Source organism: Haliotis rufescens, unplaced genomic scaffold (assembly GCF_023055435.1).
Source record: "Haliotis rufescens isolate VD_foot unplaced genomic scaffold, xgHalRufe1.0.p SCAF_3, whole genome shotgun sequence".
Taxonomy (NCBI): domain Eukaryota; kingdom Metazoa; phylum Mollusca; class Gastropoda; order Lepetellida; family Haliotidae; genus Haliotis; species Haliotis rufescens.
The window spans coordinates 34,438,954-34,465,615 of NW_025964001.1; the positions used below are offsets into that span (position 1 = coordinate 34,438,954).

Genomic DNA, 26,662 nt, shown 5'->3' on the forward strand with positions numbered 1-26,662 from the left:
TGATCAGACTCCTTCAAATTCTCTCCCACATCAAATAGCTTCAGCCAGCAGTATAAGTCTTGTTCTACAAGAATGTTTTTTTCAATTGTTTCAAAAACTTCCATTGGGATTCCAGGTTAGAATAGGTCCCCAGCAACCGATGCTGTTCTCCCTGTGGTGAATTAGGGTTGGAATAGGTCCCCAGCAACCGATGCTTGTCTCCCCATGGTGAATTAGGGTTGGAATGGGTCCCCAGCAACCAATGCTTGTCTCTCCGTGGTGAATTAGGGTTGGAATAGGTCCCCAGTTGCATATGCTTGTCTCCCCGTGGTGAATTAGGGTTGGAATGGGTCCCCAGCAACCGATGCTTGTCTCTCCGTGGTGAATAAGGGTTGGAATGGGTCCCCAGCAACCGATGCTTGTCTCTCCGTGGTGAATTAGGGTTGGAATAGGTCCCCAGTTGCATATGCTTGTCTCCCCATTGGGATTCCAGGTAAGAATAGGTCCCCATCAATCTATGCTTATTGGATTGGTTGGTCAGTCTTTAGGACATGGTTGATTGTATGGCATGGTAACTGGACTGTTGATAGTTGCACACAATATCAATGTCTGGTCCAGGCTTGATTATAGACAGGCTGCCATGATATATCTGGAATATTGCGGAGTGCAGCATTAAACAACAAGCAAACAATCTCATCATGAATAGGACTTCTTAACTGGCTTCATATTGCCTTGTATCCTGTTGGACTTTCATATCCTGGCTCTAGTCTTGATTTAAATGGTGATCGGAAAATTTCAATTTATTATGAGATGAGATGTAAATATATGACTAGACATGCAGGGTAAGTGAACTGGAGGATTCTGCAGACATGTTATTGCCCATGGAATAGTGACACACTGTATCAAAAGGAAAAGAAATGGCCCAGGTATGTGCAGAAATTGTGGCATTACCTGTTTCACATTCCATTATTTATGAGCTATTTCTGTGATATTCTTGGCACCATTGGTGCTGAAAATGGCACCATTTCTTGTAGAATCATGTTCTTTTAAATTGTTTCCGTCCACTCCAGCAAATGTGCTTGCAGAATTCAATACTTATGTCATCTGTGATGCATTTACTGTCATTCTATATACACAAGTGGTTGAATAAAACTATAAATTGTGTGGTTTTGTTTTTGAATCTATAAATTCTTAAATATTCCTACAAATGGGGAGGCAATTTGCTCTGTAGAATTGCATTTCTTGGGTATGCCAGAAACCTGTGATTGTTGGTTTGACTCCCGGTGCTTGGGTTTGTCAGCACCATACATGTACCTTTATTCAGGAGTTTCATGAAAGTGGTAAACGTGTAAGACCTGCAATGCTTCAGGTTTTCCTCCAACATTAGGCTGAGATGCTGTGATATAACTGGAATACTGTTCAAATTGGTGTTAAACCCAACTCTCTCATTCACTCTTACAACTGGAGTCAATATCAGTCTTCAGTTTACTTATTTTCAACTTGGAGAGAAGTTTGCTGGTCTCAAACACATTTGTTTTATGACTGAAGAAAATCTACAGGACCAGTTGTAATTTACAGTAATTAACAAGACAATGTTTTTGTCAGATGTGAACCGTATTCAGTGAGAAACCTGCAAGAATGCTAACCATATAAAATAGTGGATTCTGATATAATGCTCGTAAGAGTGACTCCCTTGACGATTCAGGTCAGAATTGATCTTCAGCAACCCATGCTTGTCATGTGACTAACAGAATCGGGTGGTCAGGCTTGGTGACTTGGTGCTTGACATCATATCCCATTTGAGTGGACTGATGCTCATGATGTCAACCCGTGATTGTCTGGTGCAGATTCGATTATTTACACACCGCTGTCATACAGCTGGAATACTACCGAGTGTGGCGTTAGTGAGTGAGTATGGTTTTACGCCGTTTTTAAGCAATATTCCAGCAATATCACGACGGAAGACACCAGAAGTGGGCTTCACACATTGTACCCATGTCGAGAATCGAACCCGGGTCTTCGGCGTGACGGAGTGTGGCGTTAAAACATCAACCAAATCTTATTCGTTTATCCGTGAGTCTATCGAACCACCGAACCTGCATGCTTGTCGCAGGAGCCTACTAATGAGATGGTCACAACATGTGACATCGATGATTGGATATCACTACTGCTTGATTGGGTGGACTGCTAATGCTTTCGACCACTGGTTGGCCAAAACTCAGGCAGGTGTTATATTGCTGGAATATTGCTGACTACAACTTCAACAACACTCAAACCTGACCTTTGAAAAGTGAGGGCACTAAAGACAACACAAGGGTTGTTGCAACTAAATGGTACAATGGTATTTGGGAGAAAGGCTGGAAGACATGAAACTTTTAAGGACAACAACAGGTCACCTAATAAAGAGGCAAGACGTAGCCATGGTTCATCGTTTCAAACATTTAAGTTGTGATCCCAAAAGGTTTCATGTCATAATGTTCCTCCAACTTCTCAAAGCCTATCAAAGAGTTGACAATACACAGAGGTAACTATGTATTTATTCACATGTCAGCATCAACAATAAAGCATGCACTGATGAACAAATACCCTGAAAATATATGTCCTTTGTACAAAATGCAGGTCAACAAGCAATAAACATATGTCTTCATGAGGTGCTTCACGAGGAGTATTTCATTAATATACTGTGCATAAATGGGGATTATTTGAGCAATGTGGTGATGCTGTCTCAAGGATATTATGCCCTGCGTTCAATGGTGCAGAGGGTTTGTGGCACTACTGAAGCTGCTCTGTTCGTTGAACGATCTCGCAGAAAATGTTTCCAAAATGGCCGACATGGTCTAAGTGGTCTTCCTATTGAAAATAAATAGGACGAAACATATATCACAGATTATACAACAATGATTCATTATGATCTCTTTAAGAACCATATATAGAAAGCACATCCATTTGGATATTCTGTACATTTAATTGTTTTGTTAACAATGTATTGGTGTTTATAAGCCCATAACTATTACTGCTATGGTTGTGTTAACAGTGAAGGATTACCACTATGTATGCAAATGCTTTAACCGTGGGAAGGCTATATTCTGAACAGTTATGGAATGTATATAAATGAATGATCTTCAGCAGCCATCTTAGTCTCTTGACGAAGTAGCCCCTCCGAAAGTTTGCCAAGAGACAGATGGTAACAGTTTCACGTGACCTCATTTGGCCATGCCCCCTGCAATCTGGCCAGCAAGGTGGTTCGAGGTATGAGACTAGGGCACGAGGCCATGGTGACCACAACTAAACAACAATGTCACAACAAAAACATATGTTCTTTTGAAAGTAAGAAGTGCAGGGCAGGCTTATGTACAATTAACAGGGATGAGAATGTGTTTTATAAAAAAACACACACTGAAAGTTAGCTTGGGGTCTGGAGGACTATGATTTATCCGTATATTGTAATAGCATGTATCACAAAAATTACCCTTGACGAAACGAAATCCGCAGATTCTTGGAAAATTCTCAGCCATGAATGAAGGTCACCCATGGTATACCAATAGTTTAGTACTGGCATATGACTTCCAATAATATCATTAAATATGGTGGATGTGAATTTACAATGAAATTCATTTTGGCATCACTTCTACAATATGCAGAAAACTTCAAATTATTTGCATGACAAAAGTTATACTCTCTGATAGCTGGTTATAGGAATAGTGTAATATCCATGTTTGGAAAACTTAGATCCCACCTTTTCCATCTCATCCATTCTTAAATACTTCACATAGGTATTATAGGTGACCTTTGACATGAGAATATATCTGTACATGGTGAGTGAGTGAGTTGGGATTAATACCGTTTTGAGTATTTCATATACAAAGGAGACACAATTTATGGATAACAACTTAATTTCGGTATAGATCCTTATACCGTTGTCAAGCTTGACAATGATATAAGGACCTATACCAAAACGTTGCCTTTACAGTATTAAAGAAGTTGTTATCCATAAATTGTGTCTACTTTGACATCCGTCAACTTCTAAGTAATATAACTATAATAACTATAATAACTATAATATATATAATAACATCTCAGGTTAATATGGGAGAAAGCTGAAGTGACACATTGAAACACACCACTACGGACAAACAGGATCATAATACTGGATTTTCCACTCCGTACAGTGATCACATGACAAAGGACAAGATCAGGGACAAAATGGTTACTGACAACGAATATTATTGGTGAAGCATCCAGACTGATTGCGATGTCTATAGCCCGGTCTTCCCACTTCTGCTTCAGAATGGAGGCCATTTTGTAAGGATAGTATGTCATGTGATTAGCTACAGTTAGAATCATAGATTTCGTGGAGTGGAATATGGAATATTGGGACAAATGTGGGATTTGAACCCTTGAGCAGATACTGTCAAACAAAGGGATGCAACTCTGCACAGCACATTATAGTGCCTGAGACCACTAGGCTGCCTGCACCCTCATTGTAACATATGGTCAATATAATATTACAAAAGTATAATATTTCAGGTTGCATGTGTTCTTTGATCTAACAATTTAGTCATTTAATTAATGCAGGAAAAATGTACCTGAAGAGTCTTTTTTGAAACCATATCCTCACCTTCAACAGCTAAAGTGTTGACACTAATTTCACAGCACACTAAAATGATCATTTGTCCAAATATTCCATTTTTGAACAATAACAAACAATGAATAACAACCTGTGTACTGATTCCATGCATACAAACAAACCAAAATAGAATCATAAATCACACTGCACTTAATCCAAAAATAAATATATTACCATTTTAAAATCATCAACATTGAAAGCTCTGCAAAGCCCCACACACATGAGCACAAGACAATCTGTTTCCTCCCCATACTGGCCCATATAGACTTAAGCAATGCATGTTTCATGTATGCATTAACAATGCATGTGATTCATGCATAACTGAGTATATGATGAAAACATATTGCACACTTTCTAAATTGAAGCCTGAAGTATACATAGGTCTCCCGTAGAGTCAGTGAATCACAATTATCCCTAGGTAATATCATTCTTGATTATCCAGTGTATCATATTTCCATTCTAATACACTACTAAATATTTGAGAGGCATATTTTGAGTTTCCAGACTGGGGATATATCTGATTGTAATTTGGATTAAAATAGGATGTGAATTGGGCATGGAATTAATGCATGTTAGGCTTCATTTCCAGTGATAATAAACTATTAAACATGGGAGTGTGCATGCATTGTTTTAGAAGACTTGCGCACTATCGAAATATTGCATTGTTCAAACAGTGGGTGTTTGTGTTGGGACACTGAATGGGGAAAAGTTCATCTTCTTTGCAAACAGGCTTCACTTCTCTCCCAAAATGACGACAAAATGGGTCCTAAATTCACTTAAATGTGTCTGAACAATACTACTGAAGTCCTGACTGGGATACTGTCCTAGCTCACACTTACGAAAAGAGGTGAGTTTAAAATGGGTTTAACGTCACAATTGTTGCACTTATATAGCGACTCGATGCATGTATATGTGTGTGGCTGCTTGTATTAGTTTGGACGAATGCTGATTTTATAGTGCTAGCCCATTGAGATACCATGCCACAGTTTAACATGAATACCCCACTCAGACACAGTATACTGACTCTGAGACGACCAGTGCTTGTTTAAGCCCCTTAATGCCAAGTGCCAGGCAAGGTAACAACAAGTACCATCTTTTAACATCTTTTGATATGATGTGGCTAGTGATCGAATCCCTGACCTTCTGCACTCCGGGTGGAAGCTCTACCACTAGACCATGGAGGTGGTCCTAATGAAACATAATTTTTATCTGGTCCATCCAAATTGTGACCTATTCTTATCTCCAAACAACTAGTCCAATCTCCCGCATAGGGCGGTGGGGTAGCCTTGTGGTTAAAGCGTTAGCTCTTCATGCCGAAGACCTGGGTTCGATTCCCGACATGGGTACAATGTGTGAAGCCCATTTCTGGTGTCCCCCACTGTGATATTGCTGGAATACTGCTAAAAGCGGCGTAAAACCATACTCACTCACTCACCAATCTCCCACATGGACACTCAGAATATCCTTATCAAATGTTGAGTAGTATATAACATCGTGGATCCATTCACCACCATAGCGTCTTTGGAAGTGATGTCCCCATCTTTTATCTCTCCTGACTCCATCATATGACAGAAATTCTCTCGCTCATGAGAGTACATGTAATTTGACTGGATGGATGTTTTTTACATTGTGCAGTGATAATTGGGGTCAAGATGAATCTATGGTGGCAAATGAGCACAGGGTATTTATCATTGTAGAATGGAGGCATAATACACTGGATTATCAAGGATAAGACAGCTTAAGATCTTGAAATGCTGTTGGACACTATCCAGGTTATCTAGTAACAATATTCATTAATTATCAATGATTTTATTCTATCTTCAAATGGCCTGACAATTTTCAACAGCATAAACAAGTTTGGATCATTATTTCAATCTACAAGACAATAAAAACCATATGAAAGTACACATTTAAAGACATATACCAAAGTTCATCAAAGTAGAATGCCCCAAACAGAGATACTCGTGAAAGTAAAACTTTCCTCTCACAAATGGCCATTTCCCCAGGACATGTACTGCACAATGTGTTTAGACATGCTGGTAACGTGACTAACATCCACCTTTTTGCCATCACAGTTGGAGAATGTAAGCAACACATATTCCATTTTTTTCAGCATTTTGATCATGTTCCTTTATGCCAGACATTTTATATTTCTTGGTTTACAAACATTCTTCAAATATATTTGAACAAATGAAAAGATATCTAAATACTTAAGTTATGTGTGCTGTGTTGGTTAAGCTGAACATGTTGGTCTCTAGGAAGAGAATTTATGGATTGCAATTCTTTATTATGAGGAACACTGATGAAGGAGTAAGCATATACACTGAAACGTTGTGTTCCTCATAATATAAGAAGTTGACATCCTTAAATTCTCCTCCTTATGTGTATCACTTCTAAATGCCTTTCAAAGATGCGTTGGTCTTGAATGACCATGAGTGTGCACTCGGTGTTCCTCTTTTCAAAATATGCCTATATATTAAATATTCATCACTTGCAATCATGTATGTATATCTTTCAGTCTGTATAAGTATCAGAATTCACTGGCAATGGAAGTCACTTCACACAGAAGCATTGATCTCAGGAGCAGCCTGTGTTCAGCAGGAGGAAGACACAATCACAACATAGAAACTCACAACAGATTAAGAATGCCAATCTGTAAATATCTTAAGATGCAATAACACCCATTCAAAGTTCAGGATATATATTTCACTCAGTAGGCAGGTACAGGTAATTGAAGTACAACAAACCATGGTTTGAACTCCCCACTCTGTCCGACACTGTGTGTGCTTGCAAGAGTTCAAACCAGAATAAATGAATTGCAAGGAATTCCATGGCATTTCATTGGCTAAACTTAAAAATATGATAGGCCTTGCCCACTAGCGGACCACTGTTTCCTCATGTCACTGATTTCATATCATTGTTTTTTTGTGATTATGATTAAATATGTAGTCTGAAGTTATCATTTTGACTATTTACTTAAAAGAATTCCCATAAATTTTTGTGTGCATTTATGGAGGTATAAATGTGAAAACCGTTGTGCAGACTTTGCATAAATCTGTGGTGCAATGTGCACACCAAGTTTTACTTCTTTCCTCATCAATGCCAAAATTATTGAGATCAATTCTTAAATGAGTGATATCATATATATACAGTGAAACCTATTTGTCCCTATGGTAGAATTTTTGCTGAAATCATCTGGTTTTACAATTTTTTGAATAAACAAATGATGGGTGAGTGAGTGAATATAGCTTAACTTTGCATCAGAAATATTTCAGCTATTTACACATCACAAATGATGAGTATGCAGCAATTTCACATTGTATGCATGTCAGCATTCCCAGCAGTGTTCATTCATAATCAATGGGGTCCAAGCTCGCGAGGTTTAACTGCAGTGATCATTCATAATCAATGGGGTCCAAGGTCATGAGGTTTCACTGCAGTGTTCATTCATAATCAATGGGGTCCAAGGTCATGAGGTTTTACTGCAGTGATCATTCATAATCAATGGGGTCCAAGCTCGCGAGGTTTAACTGCAGTGATCATTCATAATCAATGGGGTCCAAGGTCATGAGGTTTCACTGCAGTGTTCATTCATAATCAATGGGGTCCAAGGTCATGAGGTTTTACTGCAGTGATCATTCATAATCAATGGGGTCCAAGGTCACGAGGTTTCACTGCAGTGATCATTCATAATCAATGGGGTCCAAGGTCATGAGGTTTCACTGCAGTGTTCATTCATAATCAATGGGGTCCAAGGTCATGAGGTTTTACTGCAGTGATCATTCATAATCAATGGGGTCCAAGGTCACGAGGTTTCACTGCAGTGATCATTCATAATCAATGGGGTCCAAGGTCATGAGGTTTCACTGCAGTGTTCATTCATAATCAATGGGGTCCAAGCTCCTGAGGTTTCACTGCAGTGATCATTCATAATCAATGGGGTCCAAGGTCACGAGGTTTCACTGCAGTGATCACTCATAATCAATGGGGTCCAAGGTCACGAGGTTTCACTGCAGTGATCATCCATAATCAATTGGGTCCAAGGTCACTGCAGTGATCATCAGTCGCCTTTAACAGGGAAATACGATCAATCATATGATCAACATTATGGTCAAAATATGGTAAGTGCTTAGATACTCTTTCTAAGACCTTGGTTCAAAAGTTATGAGTGAGTTGTTTAATGTCACTATGAACAGTATTTCAGTTACAGTTGGGAAATCCTAAGCGCTACATGGCTGACAGAACTAAGAGTGCAGTGAAACTTGACAAGATGATTGACATAAGTGATAACTCAACGGCCACTAGTGCATTCTGGGAATGAAACTGGGAATGAAACTGGGAATGCTGGGAGTGTGAGATGGGTGAGCAGATTACAGGGTCGATGTGTGTTGTCAAGCCTGTCATGTGACTGACTCGAGTGTTGGCCTGCGTGTAGAAAAGTACTGCTCATCCAGCTCTGGGCCCTCATCATCATCTTCGATCTCTCCCTCGAACATCTGCATCAGCAACACCTCCACCTTCTTGCGACCTGGAAATAACACGAGTTGATTACTAACGACACCTGTAAGTGACCTTTATCTAATACCATGTCTCCATGTGCATAAAACACATCCCAGATATGTTGGAGGTCAGTCAAGAAAATACTATCTTGTGTACGATGTGCCGTAAACTGTCTCCTCAGTTTACGTCAGGACACATCTTGCCAGCCTCTAAAAACATTTCTCCTGAACACTCCTCGCATCAATCACCATAGTCACTACCCAAACAAAATGTGTCATGCACTGCAATCCCTGATCTAAGCGGTTTGATCACCTGACACCCAATGCCACATCATTCTCTTTCTTAGAGCTGACAGGCTAGAGTAGCTGTGATGCGGAGATGGTCGGGTGGACATATAGCGTGTTTTAGACTTATCCTATCTAACACTATGCATTTAATCCCACGGTTGGAGAGAGGGTCGCAGATACTCTAGTCTGTAGTGGACTACAACTGTGAGATGTACACGAGGAAGCTGGTGCTAAACAATGCTTCAACAACAGGATTGTTGCACAGTTTAGTGTCCAAAGGACTTGGACTCATGAGTGGGTAGAACACTGTAATAAGTGAGTGAGTGAGTGAGTTGGGTTTAACGCCACTTTTAACAGTATTCCAGTTATATCACAGCATGTCAGCTTAATGTGGGAGGAAAGCCCGAAGTGATGCAGGTCTCAGACATTTACCACTTCGGTGAAACCCATGAGCACGGGTATGGTGCTGACAAACCTAGAAACATAATCGGGACGAACCCACAATCGTAGGTTTCTGGCGTGCCCAAGGGATGCAACTCTGCACAATGAATCGCAGCACCTTAGACGACTGGGCCACCCGTGCTCCCACTGTAATAAGTGAGTGAACCCATTAATGATACTTGGACACAAAATCATGATATTGGGTATACCATGCATTATGTATCTCCACAGAGGACATCGTTTCAAGAACGACCGCGTAGCCACGACTTATAACCAATCCGGAAAGGGACTCCAGGGAATTAGTGCTACAAGATAAACCACCAAATACGCTCTAAGATGTAAGACTGATCAGCTTAGTATCTCTCTTCACACTTTGCCTGTGGAATTGAAGCATGCTAAGATAAGAAGAGGTAACCATCAACAACATCCATAAGAGGATCTTGAAACCAATACCTAGACATCGCATGCTCATTGAGGTGAACAGGAAAGAGTTTGGGACACTGCCAAAACAGCTGCACCTTGCTGCAACTTCATTGCTGAAGATCGAAGTCTCTACAGACGAGTGGCATCACCCTTCAATGGGTACTCAGCCTGGGAACCTGAGTTTTACTAATAATAAACAAAGGAGTGCCGTTCCATCATTTATTCAGTACAGTAGAACATGGATATAATGAACTACAAGGGACCAGAGAAATCAGTTCATTTTATATGTTGTTCGTTCTTTATATTTCACTCAGAAATATACGCCATCTTGGATGAAACAAAAGACAATACACGTAATTGCAGCATTGACTTGTATTAACTGTGATCACTTCATACCATTCAATTAATACAATTTTATAACATTCATTTAATAACAATAAATTCATAGCAATTTTAGAACATTGATCATCAAATATGTATACTCATGACCATTGAAAACACAATTAAATGTTCAGATGGTATGTATTTTATTACAGTGAAAGAAAACAAAACAGTAATGACGCACATAAACATCACATCAAATGTTAACAATAATGTCCGTAAGAAACAAGCACATGGAGGACGTCACAGAGGCTCAGAATGAAGCCCGGGTCACTGAGGATTAGTAGCGGATATGACGCAGGTATTGTGCTCTGCCGCATGCGTGTAGTCCCGAGGCATGGACTGACACAGACGCCTCAGGAAACGTTGTTCTGCCAGTGATGTTGTAGGGACTGCATCAACTCTGCCACTGTCTGATGTGGCTGCTGTTGAGTTCGAACCCTCCGTCCTAGGTCGTCCCACAAGTGTTCAATTGGATTCATGTCAGGTGACATGGCATACCAGTTCTCCACACAGATGTTGTTCCTCGTCAGAGAGTCTCCCGTGAACCTTGCAGTGTGTGGACGTGCATTGTCATGCTGGAAGACAAGCTGATGTCGGGTGTCATGTTGAACCAGTAAAGGCAATAGTGCTGGATGAAGGATACGACGACATCCTATGCCAAACGCAGGCAGGCCCCTTGTTTGGGGGCCGATGCGAGTGTTGATAGGGTCCCAAAAGTCCTTGTGGCTGTATCTATGGCTGTTGGGAATCTGTTCCGAAGCCGTAAAAAAAGGACATCACAGTGCACGTGCAGCATAAGGCCTAGGACGATCAGCAGCTGTCCCTGTTGTTTTAAAATGATGCCACAGTCGAGTTATCATGCAAAGATGGATGTTAAAGCATCTGGCGACGATCACTTGAGTTGCTTCGTCTTGCAGCATTCCGATCGCTTGGTTCCTGCAGGGTTGGTCGAGTCTTAGCATATTGAACAAGTGACTGATGACTATTTTTGTGTGTGCTTTTAAAGGACAGCATGTGGCCAGCAACAGTGGTTGTGTTTCTGTGCAGTGTTCACAGATGCATTTTTCACTTTAATACTCATTGCTCCAAGACAGTATAAGGTTCGAACCTGAACTGTCACAGGGGGTCACATATCCCTCACAGATCTATAATGGTGCTTAAAAAGGTTTTGGGCGATTCCTCTTTTCACAAGTTATCATCAAAAGCAATTGAATTTTCAATGGTTTTGAGTATATATACAATTTCACGATTTACATATGGGTAGATGTGTAGTCAGGGATTTGTCTGGCCTAGTTTTGCATTCGTGAAACTGCCTTGATGAGATCAGCCAAAGTATCAAATGATGTCATCTCAGTTGACTTTTGTGTATTCAGGAAAACCTTGAGCATTTCAAGAGCCTCATTGGCATCAGAAAAGGAGGTTGTGGATGGTCCAACACAGTTGATCCCAACTTGTGTGTCTTCATCATTGGAATCTGCTCCGGCAGTTCTGTCACGCTTTTCTACAATCGACTGGACAATGTCCTCATCACTTGGGCGTCCAGCAAGAAGGATGTCTTAGTCTATGTCTATGTACTCTTGGAGAGTCACTCCAGTTGAAATGTCTGTCACCTCCTTCAACTCAGGCCAAATATCCCTCGAGTCTGATAACGGAATGTCGTCAGATTTGTCACTGTTGGATTCAGCCACACCATCGGTCAACACGAAGCCACCTTTTCAAAGCAGTGATTTGCCCCCACACTCGTAGAAAATCTCAATTGCATTTAACATAATTATCACGTGATCTTGTTGTCAAAGCATGATATACTTGTCATCATCTGACGTTTGTAATGTTGTTTGAGATTGGTGATAATTCCCTGGTCCATCAGATGGATCTTAGATGTTGTGTTGGGTGGCAGAAACACAAGTTTAATGTTCATGAGATTAGACAGATTTGGGTGGGCAGGGCACTCGTCAACAAACAAAACAATCTCACGCTTTTGTTTGGCCATGCTCTTATCTTGGTCTCGAATCAATGAATATTTCACCCATCATCCAAGCTTTTGTGTTGGCACGGTAGGTGACTGGCACGCCTTCCAACATTCTTAAAACAATGAGATTTCTGAGATTTACTACTCACAAGAAATTTCATTTTTTTCTGTGGCCGTCATATTGGCTGCTACTAACAGAGTTATTCTGTCCATGCCTCTGTTTGAAATGGTTGATCCATGCAGTGTTACAAGTGAAATCGTCATAGCCTAATTTCACTGCAAATTCGTCAGCTTTGGTTTGCAGTAATGGACCAGTAAGCAGAATGTTTTCTCTTCTCACAGCTTCAAGAGGGCGTCTTGTCGTCTTGGTGATTGGCAGCTTGTAACCTTTTCCCAGTGGGGCCAAAGTCAGTCGACATGCAGGATTCGAGAAGGGAATCTCTCTTCTTAATGATGTTACTCAATGTTGATTTGGAATGTCAAATTCCATTGTAATGTCTTTCTTAGCTTTTTTGCCTGCATCAACATCATTCATGATTCTAAATTTCGCATTTAGACTGATAGCTTTCCTCTTACAACTGGAAGGATGGGACAGCTGGGTTTTTTTCAGTGACATGCTCAGGCCTCTTGGATGAGGATGGCCTGTGTTCTGCATCCTGTGACTTGGATTGTCAATAGACGGTGGGTTTCTGGCATTTACGCCAATAGTAGATGAAGGCTTCCTCTGAGAGATGTGCACATCAGCAACAGTAGTGACCAGGCTTGCAGATTCCCTGGCAGTCGCAACAAAGTTCATGTGGATCACAAGATGAAAAAATGTGGCGACAAGGGCCAGGCGTTTAGTCTGATCATTCCCCATGGCATAAATGTTGATAATACATAAGAGGAATCGCTAACGAAAAAAGAAGGAAAAATCAATTCTCTTCTTCTCAAACTTGTCTCCACACATTGATGATGAGAAAAAAACCGATGTGGCATAAGGCGTCAGGTGATCAAACCACTTAGGTCAGGTTGCATGGGATTGCAGTGTGTGACCCATTTGTTTGAGTGATAACTATAGTAATGTAAGGGGTGTCCGGGCGAAATGTTTTTAGAGCCTGGAAACTTTGTTTTAGGACTTTTCCACACCAGGAAATGCATCCTGTGAGATAGCATAAGTTTAAACTTTCCATATCTTTAAGACAATTGAATACTCATCCTTTTAAACTCACCTTCATCGACTTAAACCTTTCTTGTGCCCTATATTTTGAGTGGAATTTATATGCCATTTGTAAGTGGACTATTATTAGTCCTGCCTTCAGTCACTGTGATTCTTTAGTATTAGAACCTATGAATAGGACTATTGTGCTCAAAGACCAAGGTAATATATCTGGGCCAATCTGGGATTCAAACGTGTGACCATGCTGTTGATCCTGTTACCTTGGGTTACAGGTCTGCATCAACATAAATGCTTAAGAAGAACAAAAATGGAAACAATAACATTGTTGGTATGTTATTCCCCATGACACTTTACTTGCTATGTTGAACAAATTATTTCTGAAAACAAACACAGGTTTGTTCATGTTGTTGTTATCCTCTTTCATCTCATGTGTCAAACAAATTAGTTTTGTTTGTTGTTTTGTTGTTTAACGCAGCACTCAGCAATATTCCAGCTATATGACGGCGGTCTGTAAATAATTGAGTCTGGACCAGACTGTCCAGTGATTGACATTACGAGCATCGATCCACGCAATTTAGATCGATGACATTAATCAACCAAGTCAGTGAGCCTGACCACCCGATCCCGTTAGTCACCTTTTACGACAAGCATGGGTTGCTGAAGACCTATTCTACTCCGGATCTTCACGGGTCCAAACCAATTGGAGTAATATACTACTCAAAAGAAGTTAAGGATTACCTAATTCTTTCATATTGGTAATGTTAATCTGTCATGGCATGAGAGATTAACTATTGTAATATGAAAGAATCAGGTGATCCTTAACTTCTTTTGAGTAGTATATATAGAGATGGCAACATCAAGCTATTAGCAAGAGAAAATTATGAGCATACTTTTCTTCTTGAGGTGAAACTTGAGCCCTGTTTCCTGTGACATGTCTGGGATACTGTCAGTGTCAGAGTCATTTCCCTTGTCATCCTCTCTTCGGTCTGGTGGTACTTCATTTTCCACGAGTTCTAAGGAATCTACTGACGTCGAAGTTGTTTTGTTTGGCTTTTTGCTAGAAATGTATTTAAAACAAATGTTAACACTCAATATAGATCTCGAGAGAATAGCATTCATAGCTCCAAAATACTGAATTAAAGGGACAGGACGTCGACCGTTCTGAAGCATTGTCTGTAAACAATAGCCGATAAACCTCAAGCTTACTCGGCTAGGCTCGCCTTACTCCGTGATAGCATTTTGTGCTTCAGTGACCATACTACGGATGTAGAATTATCACGTGACCAGATTTTTCTCTTGTTTGTAGCCAGTTTACTCTGCGCAGTGCTTGCGGTGTCGGCTTTGCTGTGCAGGGCTCTATTGTTTTGGTTTGAGAATTTTTAATCGGCCATGTTACGTCACACTTGGAAATGATTTCCTGCAACGCACTGTCCCTTTAAGGGCATGTGGAGGCTACTTTAATATTAAAATGTAAATGAAGCATTAGAAAACATACCAGATTTCAACAGAATTTCCATAATTTCTTTTATTTTTTCTTAGTTTGTTTACAACATTGTTGGCCTAAAGTTCAATGTAGGTGTTCAGAAAAATAAAATATTTTTCAACTTCCAGATTAATACTGCTGCTACTAAATGAAAAAAAAGAAAGTTTTAACATGGCAAGATTCTGAATGATAGATAATTGACTAGTTTGTCTTCTTAGAATACAGACTCATATATGTATCATTTACCATTTCTTCCAAAAAATGGTGATAAAATCTTGTGGTTTTTTTCAGCTAATTGTAAAACAGTCAGCCAAATTATTTTGGTTAAAAGTCTGATTCTTTCTGATTTCAGTTTTTGTGTCAGCCAGTGTTGTAAACCAATGCCTAATTTGAATATAATTTATATTTTGCACTCAACATAAGAAAAAGGGAAATATGGTTTCCCATCTTTAACAGACCTACTAATCTTTAACAGACCTACTGATCAATACTGTCAATATTTGATATATTTAACACTTAAAACTTATCCTCCCTAACATACTGCATTCCCTTCTGTTTCTTCAGAAACATGATTGGAATAAATTAGTTCCTGAACACAGTTGAAACTGCTCGCTCAAACACATCCTGCCCTCACCAGTCAACATCCACGTCAATGTCCTGTTTGAGAAAGCAGCAACGACCGCAGAAGATACGAGTGGGGAGGCAGCACCAGCTTGGGTAGGACCATTCGTGATGTAATGCAGGACAAGTATTAAATATAAAATGGATATTGATAAATTTTTACTTACCGGTAATCCTGCATCCGAACTCAGTTTTTTCTCCATCCCTCCGCAAAAGCTATGACTGTACAATTGACATGAAGAGCAATCATGGAGGCAAATGCCCAGATTTTGTGAGGGTTGCTGGCCTGGGGATGTTCTGACCCTGCTGCATCATAGGCAAGTTACTGAGGATAGTAGACAAAAGCCAAATGGTGATGGTATTCCTTTTGACCTTTCTGTACAGCTTTGTCTTTTCTGCGACTTCCGTGTAGATTTTGTGCCCTCAAGGTAGGTTCGTAAGGCTCGAACCTCACACAGGAGAAGCTCAGCTTCATTGTCCAATCCCACAATTGAGACCAGTGATAGCACTGTAAAACACCAGGTTGTCCTAGCAGCTGATTTTGGGCAATGAAATCCCAGTAATCCCCTAAATCGACTGCGCCATATTGGGCCTGTTTAAAATGACCTTTGAAGACATACAAGGCATGGATTTCACCAACCATGCCTCTGTCCCCAGTGCAATCAGAAAAATAACTTTTCTGGTGAGGTTCTCCAGTGATGCCCGGTCAAGTGGTTCATACTGCTGCTGACGCAAGTACTGTAGCACTACGTTCAGGTCCGAGGCTGGAGGACAAAATTTAAGTTTTTGGTCCTCTATACAGAAGGCACTGAGTATGGCCTGCAGTTGCAGGATCTTGTCGTGAAACTGCAAACACAGAATTAAAAGCTGGTAAATAAGTAGCAATTGTGCTACATTTCAGGTGATGTGTGCAAAGAAGATAGAGCAAGTAGTCCGCCATAAACTGCGGGGAAGCTGTCATAGGTCCCTTCTTCCGCTGCAAACAGTAAGTCTCAAATGACTTGTCATCATATAAACTTTGAGAAGAGATACGATGAACCCGAATAACTGTTTGTGCCACCTGCAAGGAGTAACCGATGTAGCACATTACTGTCGAGTTTTCGTTGGCAATCAGCACTTTGGCAGGACAAAGTAGATGCCTCCAGTTTGGATTCGCCAGTAAAACAGCCTCCATTTCCAGGATGTGCCGTGTTTTTAGTTTGTCTGACTGGTGCCCAGAGACAGTAGCTTTGATGAATAAATGTTGGGTACTTTGAACTCCTGCAAAGAAACTCCGCTCAAGATGTTAGATGAGATCGTCCATCACTGAAGAAACCAGTGGTAAATTCGGCATTACAGGATGAGGGATCCCCTGCCTCCTCGGTAAAGTAGTGGACACCAAGGCTTGCTGCAAGTGAGTCCTCATTATCTCCAATTGAGCAGCTTGCAAACTGACAACAGACTGCAAATGTTCCATCCGGTGACTGTTAGGTTGTACAAGGTCGCAGGAAATCATCGTCTGGGATGAAACCAACGCAGAAAATGGAACAAGAGCTGGTTGGGATCCATTCGTTCATGATCCCAGGGTGGCAAAGTCGTCATCAAGCGCCAGAGACATGTCCCGTGTAAACCTGTCCACTGGTTGGGATAGCCCATCCTCCACAGATAGCACCATCTGGGCGGTCGACCTCAGACCTAGAGGATGCAACAAGAAGCCAATTGGCTAGCCACTCTATGATGTCATAGTCAGCAAGGTGAATATCATCTGCCCCGTTATGTGGGCAGAAGAAGTCTTCTCATGAAGGAGAATGGTGAGGGCCGGAAGATCTGATAGATGATCGAACATCAAGACGATCATCATATGACCTGTCAGGCGTAGGAGGGAGAAATGACCTGGGTGCCTCTCATAAGACAAAGAGTGCCTCTCAGTTGGGTAAAGCTTTTCCAACGCCGAGCGCCTGTGTTGTTCAGAGAGCCTGTCCTACTCCGAGCATCTGTCTCGTCCAAGCGACTGTCACACTCTGAGTGCCTGTCATGCTTTTTATTACCCTTCCTGCTCTGAGCACCTGTCAGCCATTGTAGATGAGCTCCTGGCATGATGACAAGGAGTCAAACGCTGTACATCTGGAGTATCTGGTGCTGAGTTCCTTTCTGGAGTCTCAGGTGCTGGTCGCCGCTCCAGTGAGGCAGCCGGTAGGTGCCTCCAACTAACTGGAGAACTGCTTCTTCTCTGTTAACGCTCTTGACGGGCAGGAATAGTCTGGCGGGAACAGGCATGGCCAATTGAGACCTGTCATCTGGGATATGATACTCTGTAACATCTCTGGGGCGAGGCGTTCCGAGCTCAGAGGAGCTTGTGGGAAGCTGGGGACTGTGCATCTACACTCAAAGATGAAGGAGGGGGTAGAGAAGAATCTGCCATCATGGAACGACATTGTCAGTGTTGTTGCAGCTGCCTCTTCCAAACACACATGTAGATAAATGGATGAAGTTAGAAATACTCAAGGTTCGACAAACGTCAAATCTTGATAACAGTGTACGAGGCGGCTTACAACCGTGGCAGAGCTTGTGCGTCTCCTTAGCCGATATAGGTTTCAGCCACCCACGACAGCGAAGCATGTAATTTACAAAGATAGCAATCAAAACAAGTACAAAGAAAAGTCAAAATAACATAAACAATGTTAAACTGTACATAGTGGAAAGGCGACTGAAAACAGGGCCGAATTCACCAAGCCGTAACCGCCGAGGCTAACAACACACATCAAAGTGTATGTACATACGCTAAAAACACCTAAGAGGTACTAAATATGCATGTAAACCAACAAAAAAAATCCCGACAACATTGGTGGGAACAAAACATGCTACAAACTTGCAGAGTACTAGATGACAAAGGCACGTGAAGAGGAACAAACATGTATGTAAGAATACCAAAGTGAATAAACAAACCATCCTGAACGAAAACAAAAGTTTGATATCCACAACAAAGACAAAGGATAACGTTCACAGGCAATCTGCTTTCATCTGCGAAAACAAGAAGAGTGATGTGTGTGTTGACTGGTGCAGTGAGGGCAGGATGTGTTCAGGTAAGCAGTTTCAACTGTTTTCAGAAACAGGTTTTTTCTCAAGGGATGATGTTTCCAGTTATGTTTTTGAAGTGAATGAATATGTAATTCAGGATTAAGTAAAAATTAAACATCATTGCCTTTGATAAGCCTATATTACTAGCAAATAATACCAGCCATTAGTTGATGTCTCTAGGAAGCACCTATACATCCACACACCTGCCAATGCCCAGGCCCATTTCCTTGATCTTGGCCTCAACTTGCGACTCTAGTTTGGGCACCTTCTGCAGGGAATACTCAAGGATGAACGCTTCTAGGATGAACGCTGTGAAAATACTGGAACAAAGAACATGTCAGTAGTAAGCTTAGGTTACCATATTCAACAGCCATTAGCACCCCATGAGTCCATCATTACAGTGAATGGAACACAATCCTGATCCTGCAATGAAGTGTTTCTCACACAGACTGGTTTATGGCTGTACTTGCACTGCAAAACCTTAACTATGATGTTGGGCTATATTTCATTTTCAAAACAATAACAATGAATCTATTTATAGCCAATATCCCTGTTGGGATACCCTTTGGTTATAAACACATGATATCTTTTCATAATACACATATTTGGGACATGCTTTCCAATATAAACAAGGATTCACATAAAAAATAAACAAACTTGGAGATTTTGTAGATTGTAGACTTACTTGAGCACCAGCACAACACACGTGAGATGGAAGAGAAAGAAATAGATCCTGGCTGCCTTGTTGGTTACCAACACAAACCCTGATGTTAGCAGTGAGAGGGTTAAGGTCGTAAACACTGTCAGCACTCACACTACATTTAGACCTTTTATATACCAGTTGGCAACAGAATTTTTTCTCAAAACCTTAAATAAATATTTCAATTAGACCCTTTAAATTGCTTGTATTTTTTACATTGTTTGTTTGTTTATTTGTTTGGTTTTTAATGCAGCAATATACCAGCTATATCATGGCATCACGAACAATTGAATTTAGATCAGTGATTGACATGATGAGCATCGATGAGCATTGATGAGCATCGATCTACTCAATCAGGATACAATGACATGCATCAACCAAGTCAGGGAACCTGACCACCAGATGTCATTAGTAGAATGAGAAAATCTAAACTGCCAATAGCCACAGGAAAATCCCTGATGCCACTTAAAACTTGCTTGACAACTGCTAAAATTGTTTCTTAATAATGTTTCCGTTCACATATATGACACAATTATTACTTAGAGTCACTATTTGAACAAGCGTTGCTTACAAAATAATTTGAATGATGGTTGTTCATCAAACATCACATACAGCTTTGTTACCTCACCAAAAAGGATATCATGCCATTGATTGACTACTGTCAATTCAAACAGCAACACAATGGACTTGAGCAGATCGTTGAAGTTGTTGCTGCAGTATTGTGACTTGTAGAACAGGGAGCCCTTCAGAGCAGGGTTGCCACAATATCTGTGATTTTCCAGTTGCATTGACTCATTGTAGCCAAAGTATTGTATCTTGTTGTTGAAGATTTCCATACCAATAATGGCATAGAAGTAGTAGAACACCTGAAACAGGTAGAAGTATTCTTGTTTTATCATGATTTTTTTTTATAAATTTGATTTAGGCCAAAGAAGTAGTCAATTTAACTGTGCTGAAATGTTATTTGAAACCCCATGCTGCCCGGGGTTCCAGCATTCCAAATTCAATTTAGCATGATCAAATCTACGGATGACCTAACTGTAAATTGAAAACACAGCATGTATATCTCCAAATTGATTACTGGAAAGTGTTAAGGTCAATTCCACTTGTAACAAAGGCCATTTTCACAAACTGTCAGGTAGAACAACTGGTCTGGTAGGTAATACTGTCCAGTATAGCATGGGGAACTTACATTTTACGCAGTCAAATATTGAGAAGTCTAAACTTATTGTTTTTCTGTTGTCAATGTAAATTTATGCTAATAGCAAAAGATGCAAGAAAATTAGCAATAGAATGAATTTATATGTTCCTTGCCAAATACTTTAGCAGTATAGGGGGACATTTTCTTCTTTTTGCAGTACTAACCAGTATGACGCCGCCATAAGTCAGGATGGAAGGTCCGATGTTGACGATGGTCATAATGATGACTTTAAACCTGTCAGTGACACGTCAGAATACCAGTACACAATGATGAAGACACATACACACAGGAATACTTATGGAACAATAATGATATATGTGATTTGACAGATTAAATCAAACTGCTTGAGTTTTCAACAGATTGAATAAAGCATTGCAGGAACAAAGTCAAGGAACAAAATGGCATTAAAGTAAAAGAGAGCTGATTGACTGAATGGTGTTTGATGTCACAGTCATCCATGTTCCAGCAACATCAGCAGCCTGTAAAATAATCATGTCTGGGTATATCTTCCCGAGGCAAGGGAGTTAACTGATTCTAAAAGTCCAGTTTCCACCCTTGCCGAACTAGGTTGAAATTTATGGGCCCGATCGGAGCGCCACCAGTGGTTATTACGAGTTAGGTCCCTTCTTTGTCCCTCCTATTGACCAATCAGATTCCATCTCTCATATCACTTCCATTTGCTTAAAACAAAATGGCGGCACCCAGTCAGAATGATCTCATCGGTAATAAAGATCTTTATTGTAATAAAACAGGCTTTACCTCATGAAGTGCATCAATTCACTTGTGCTCCTTGATTAAACACATGAAAAGATTTGGAAAATATGTGTTGATGCCCAGCTGACGGTAAACACGTTCTGCAAATCCTGCAATTGAATGAACTTGGCACGGCAGTTGCCATGTTGTTTATGAACAGGATGCCAATATCCTGTTTATGACAGGAGTTTGATTGGACTATGCATAGACTCGTTTATTCCAGCCGAGTTCGGCAAGGGTGTAAACTCAACTTTTAAAGTCAGTTAACTCCCTTGCCTTGGGAAGATGGTCTGGGTCAGGCAAACCAGTGGTTGACAGTATGAGCAACAGACCATGCTGATAGGGGACAATGACAAACAAACAACCAGGGTGTAGTTTCACAAAGCGCTACAACTGTTGTAGGGTTATGGTGAAGTATGGAGGTATGATAATCTTAGTGCTAAGATTGCTTTGAGAAACAGGACCCTGATCTCACACTGTAACCACCCTATTATGTCAGCTCTATGACAAGCATGGGATATTTTCCCAGAATCCCGTTGTCTCTACTGTCTTGTCTATCAGCATAGGTGATGGACTCCTGTCTAAAATGCTTGGCTTTATTAGCTTTCATTAGTTCCACTCACCTCTGTATGCTGCCGAACAGTTTGATTAATCTCATCACACGGAGGACAAGGAGAACATCCAGTGTACGGAACTCATCTGACGCTGCAAAAGGAACATAGTGCTAGTGGTGTCACGATTCATTGATGTATCATTAGTTTACTTGGGGATGTGCAATCTCATTAAAATCAGAACTTAGTTTTCGCTACCGCTAACCAAAGATCTGAGGACATCCCATTACGGGTCACGTCAGAACGACCTTTCGCGAACATTGACCGACCAATGAAATGACTGACAAGAAATCGACATTTGCCAACCAGAAGGCAGCTATCTCGAGCTTTAAGTCACTAGTTTCACATTGGCGACTACGCTTCGAAACATATTTAACTGACCAAAACAACATTCTGGAATGGCTTATAGATGGCCTAGATTGTATGGATATAATCATAAAACCCGTAAATGTTGTTCAGAATACCCTCTGTTAAATATTTCGAGGTTGCATGACTAGAAAACACATTCAGACTGTCACTTTCATGATCTGGTACGCGACGCTCTGATTGGTTGGATGAAAGGTCGTGCTGATGTGACCAGTAATTGGATGTCCTCGGATCTTTGTTTAGCGGTAGCGAGAACTAAGATCTGACTTTAATGAGATTGTTACTTTCCTTTCCTCCATGAACAGCATTATCTTCAGATGGGTGAAAATTGGGTAGGCCTTAGAGGTGCTGTATCAGGATAAGTATACTAATATAAATATTCTAATTTATTGAAATTATTTCCTATCCTGATACAACATAGATAGATAGATTGCAGCTCAAGTGATTATGTCTACCTCTGTATATTACATTACATGTAATATTAACCACATCAAACCTAACTGTAACAAACTATTATGCCAATCTTAGCTTTTTGAATTCATCTCTGTATTTCTGAACTTTGCTGTAATTAACATTTGAATTGTTTAAAAAATCAGTAGATATAAATCTGTTGTCATGAAAAGTTGTTTTTTTTCTTATTTAAGATAATGAGTCAATCACAGAGACTGGTCAACCAATGCAAATTAGTACCCAATTTTCATGAGCAACAGTGTGCTAGGGGCTAGGGCTGCTCGGGTCGGGTGGGTCCTGAGTAGGACCCGGGTACCCACAGGACTACCCGGACCCGTGGTTAGTTACTTGATATATTGTTTAAAGGCAATAACAGTCAAACTCCATGGTTCCACAAGTCGCATTTCTTTCTGACTATATATGCACACATTCCTTCTGCCTTTCCTATGTTTGAGTAAAGATAAAGCTTCTGTCAACTTCAGTGTGTGCATGATCAGATCGTTTTTGAGTGTTTCTAAGTAGTTTTTGCCAGGGCTCCAGTAAAACAACTTTCAATCTGACATTGTGTACTCAACTTGTGACCTACAATTGGTACAAGGGTTGGGTCACATAATAGGGGATCCGGGACCAGGGACCTGTTTCACTCTTACGACTGTTCTTAGATTAACATCTAGTCTCTGAAATGAACATATCGTACAGAAAAAAAAAGTTGTTCAGTTATCTTAATAAAAATATAATAAAAAGGAGCCCAGTGATCCTCTTCATTTTCAGATACTGCAGTGATCTAGACTTGCCAAACATTATAGACTTGCATGGGCTGTATTTGATATATATTTGTATCAGGGTCTGTAAGACAGACTAGACTGTTGTAAGTCTATGTTAAACTAAGAGAGTTACAACAGTCCTAGCGTTATGATCACTTTGTGAAACGGGTACCTGGGAAGTACATTTGGAGCCGTCCCTGCCCGACTCGGGGCCTGATCTAACACATGTACAGGTCCCCAAAGGGATTATTTAGTTGTTTGTTTGTTGTCTAACGCCGCACTCAAGAATTTCCTCATGTACCTGAATGTATTATTGCTTGAAGGCTTGGAAAAATTTGGCAATCAATATAGATTTCTAAAAGTCAGAATAATGTTTTTATTTGAAGATCTAAACATCAGGACAGATAGGTACAACTTACATGTAAAAAGACACAACCTGTGAAACGGAATTAAACATCTAATAGATTTAAATGTACAGTATTTTTGCTTACGGTCATAGTTTTAGAACTTAAAAAAAGTAACATGGAATTGTAGATAACTGTCAGAGTATCGCCTGACTATATGTTCTGATGTAGTTTTTTCTGAAGGGTGTCAGATCTACTGACAGCAATGCTCAATAAATCAATGCATTTTATGTATGGATATCTCTTGTCCATGAGTGTTTCACCTTGTGACAGGTATCCTGTCTTCTCTAGTAAAACACCATATATACACTTACGTTGAACAATTACATCAGTTAGATAACAATACTCAATCAATCAGTGTATTATGAATTTATCTTTTGAACACTGTTTTTACAACATGTATGTAGGTTGCGTACACCCAGTGTTGGGTGTGTACTGTCTGCTCTGGTAACACTGCATATGTACTCTTATGTTGAACAAATCAATGAGTTTAATTATCTTTTTTCAGTTCAAAAGAAACTGTCCCACCTGTTACCAGGCTGAACATATTATCAATGTTATCAGATCCCTCTCTCTGTACCCAGTCCCGGTAACTCCACTCTTTTGGGTAACATGACATTTGTGCTTTCTGGGTTTGCAGTGGTGGATTAATTTTTGAGTTTGGATTCAGATTAAGATTTTATTTTAAAAAAAGGTCTTGAAGATTTGAGTGACTGAGTACTCTTTACGTGTGTCCCTTACGTCCACCCCATTTTGACAGTTTTTATGATTTATAATGAGTCTTCGTACAGCCTTTATCATACAATGTGTTTTTCTCACAAACATTTTGAATTAAATGTGTCAAAACATCATCTAAAGTCAAATACTCCCCTCCTGTTGCTGTCCGGCTGTTACCATGAAAAAAGTAACACTGGGGAGCTCAGTGGTAACAGAAGGGACATTTTTCACAATGAATACATTTTATTTATTTGAATATTTTATGTCGAAGTAGAAAATGTTGTGACAAAGACATTATTTCACATGTATTTTATACCTACGGTGGCCCATACCTGCCACTGGTAAGATCATTTCCCCCTGTAAACCTCTATATTTTATCTCACTAGTGGAAGTATCTGGCTGGCGCCAGATAAAACATAGAGGCACACAGTGAAAAATGATCTCACCAGTGGCGGGTATGGGCCACTGTATATACCTACTTTATTTGCATTTTGTTTTAAAAAAATAACCTTGTCTGTAACAAAAGGAACATCAATGTTTCTTAAAAACGACTACCCCGGTATGTTGAAAAGAACATTACGTTATAGGAAGATCCATACTTTAATTAAATGGTATCACATAAATTTTGGTGTTGCCATTTTCCGACTAGTCATTATTTTTTCAAAGCTTAATAATGTATGAAGAAAGAGGTTTTAGAGCTGCATTTCAGTGATTTCATCATTTCTTACTCTTTTATGTGGTGTATCGTGATACCAGTAGTATCATCAGTCCGTATCATGATACAAATCGTATCACAAGATACCAGGTGATACTCAGCTCTAGAAAGCAGTTCGTAAGCACTTGTGCTATGAGCTCAATTCTCTATGGAGCTCTCAAACATAGTTGCCAGTATTTAAAAATAAAAAACAAAATAAACCTAGTTACCTACCCTCTTTTTAATTAAAAGTTTAAAACAAAAACAACTCTTTACAACAATGCAGGAACAAATGTGTCTAACATTAACTTTAAATCTGTTCAGTACACAATCAAATTCTAAAGCAGCCCTTTCTCTAACTAGAAAAGAATTAAAAGCCAGCTTACATGCTCCGATAATCACCTCCACAGCAGAAGCTATCACACAGGCAGCTATCACAAAAAAATCAAATCTAAAACATAAAATGAAAAGCAATATATCTTTAATTGTGTGTTCATATTGTCATGAATTAACATTTATGATATTAAATTAATGAATTTGAAAAAAGTATTTTTGTTATTTTCAGAACGCTCTTTACTTATCCATCATGACAATTTGATTAAATTTGATTTAGAAATACAAAAGGCATCAAAAATATAACTTTGAAAAATTACAGAATTATGGAATCATTACATGTACTGAGAATTGTATCCCTTTCTTACATATTCCAGAAGCGCAAGAAAAACTCTTTGGCACCAAATGTATAGAGTTTCAGAAATATTTCCGCCATGAACATCGACAGGAAGAACCAGTCCGCATCATCAATGTCAAAGGCGATGAAGAAAGCATTGACGAAAATCAGAAAATCAAAAGAATAACGGAAAAATCTGAAAAGAAAAAAGGATATCAAATGTCTAGAAGGTGACACCTATATAAAATCCCCAAAAATAAAATCTCTGAATCCTGACGCCTCCGAGAATATTATCAAGTAGATGCTACAAAACCAATTGTCCTTCAAATAATGAAAAAAAAAAAATTAAATCAATATTTATATAATTAATGGCATGAACAGATTGGACAGGTCTTCTTTTTG

General features: G+C 39.8%; 1 protein-coding gene across 1 annotated transcript in view; it reads right to left on the reverse strand.

Annotated features, from left to right (window-relative positions):
• Positions 1 to 6,399: 6,399 nt before the first annotated feature.
• Positions 6,400 to 26,662, reverse strand: part of LOC124119603 (two pore calcium channel protein 1-like) — a 39,171-nt gene continuing 18,908 nt past the window's right edge. Inside the window, exons 11-19 of the mRNA XM_046482168.2 lie at positions 26,292 to 26,456; positions 25,977 to 26,041; positions 22,208 to 22,289; positions 20,996 to 21,065; positions 20,271 to 20,496; positions 19,616 to 19,706; positions 19,134 to 19,250; positions 14,660 to 14,826; positions 6,400 to 9,134 (exon numbers count right to left, since the gene is read on the reverse strand). Of these exons, the coding sequence (XP_046338124.1) occupies positions 9,007 to 9,134; positions 14,660 to 14,826; positions 19,134 to 19,250; positions 19,616 to 19,706; positions 20,271 to 20,496; positions 20,996 to 21,065; positions 22,208 to 22,289; positions 25,977 to 26,041; positions 26,292 to 26,456 (1,111 nt within the window). The 3' untranslated portion in view covers positions 6,400 to 9,006. The remainder of the gene's footprint in view (positions 9,135 to 14,659; positions 14,827 to 19,133; positions 19,251 to 19,615; positions 19,707 to 20,270; positions 20,497 to 20,995; positions 21,066 to 22,207; positions 22,290 to 25,976; positions 26,042 to 26,291; positions 26,457 to 26,662) is intronic.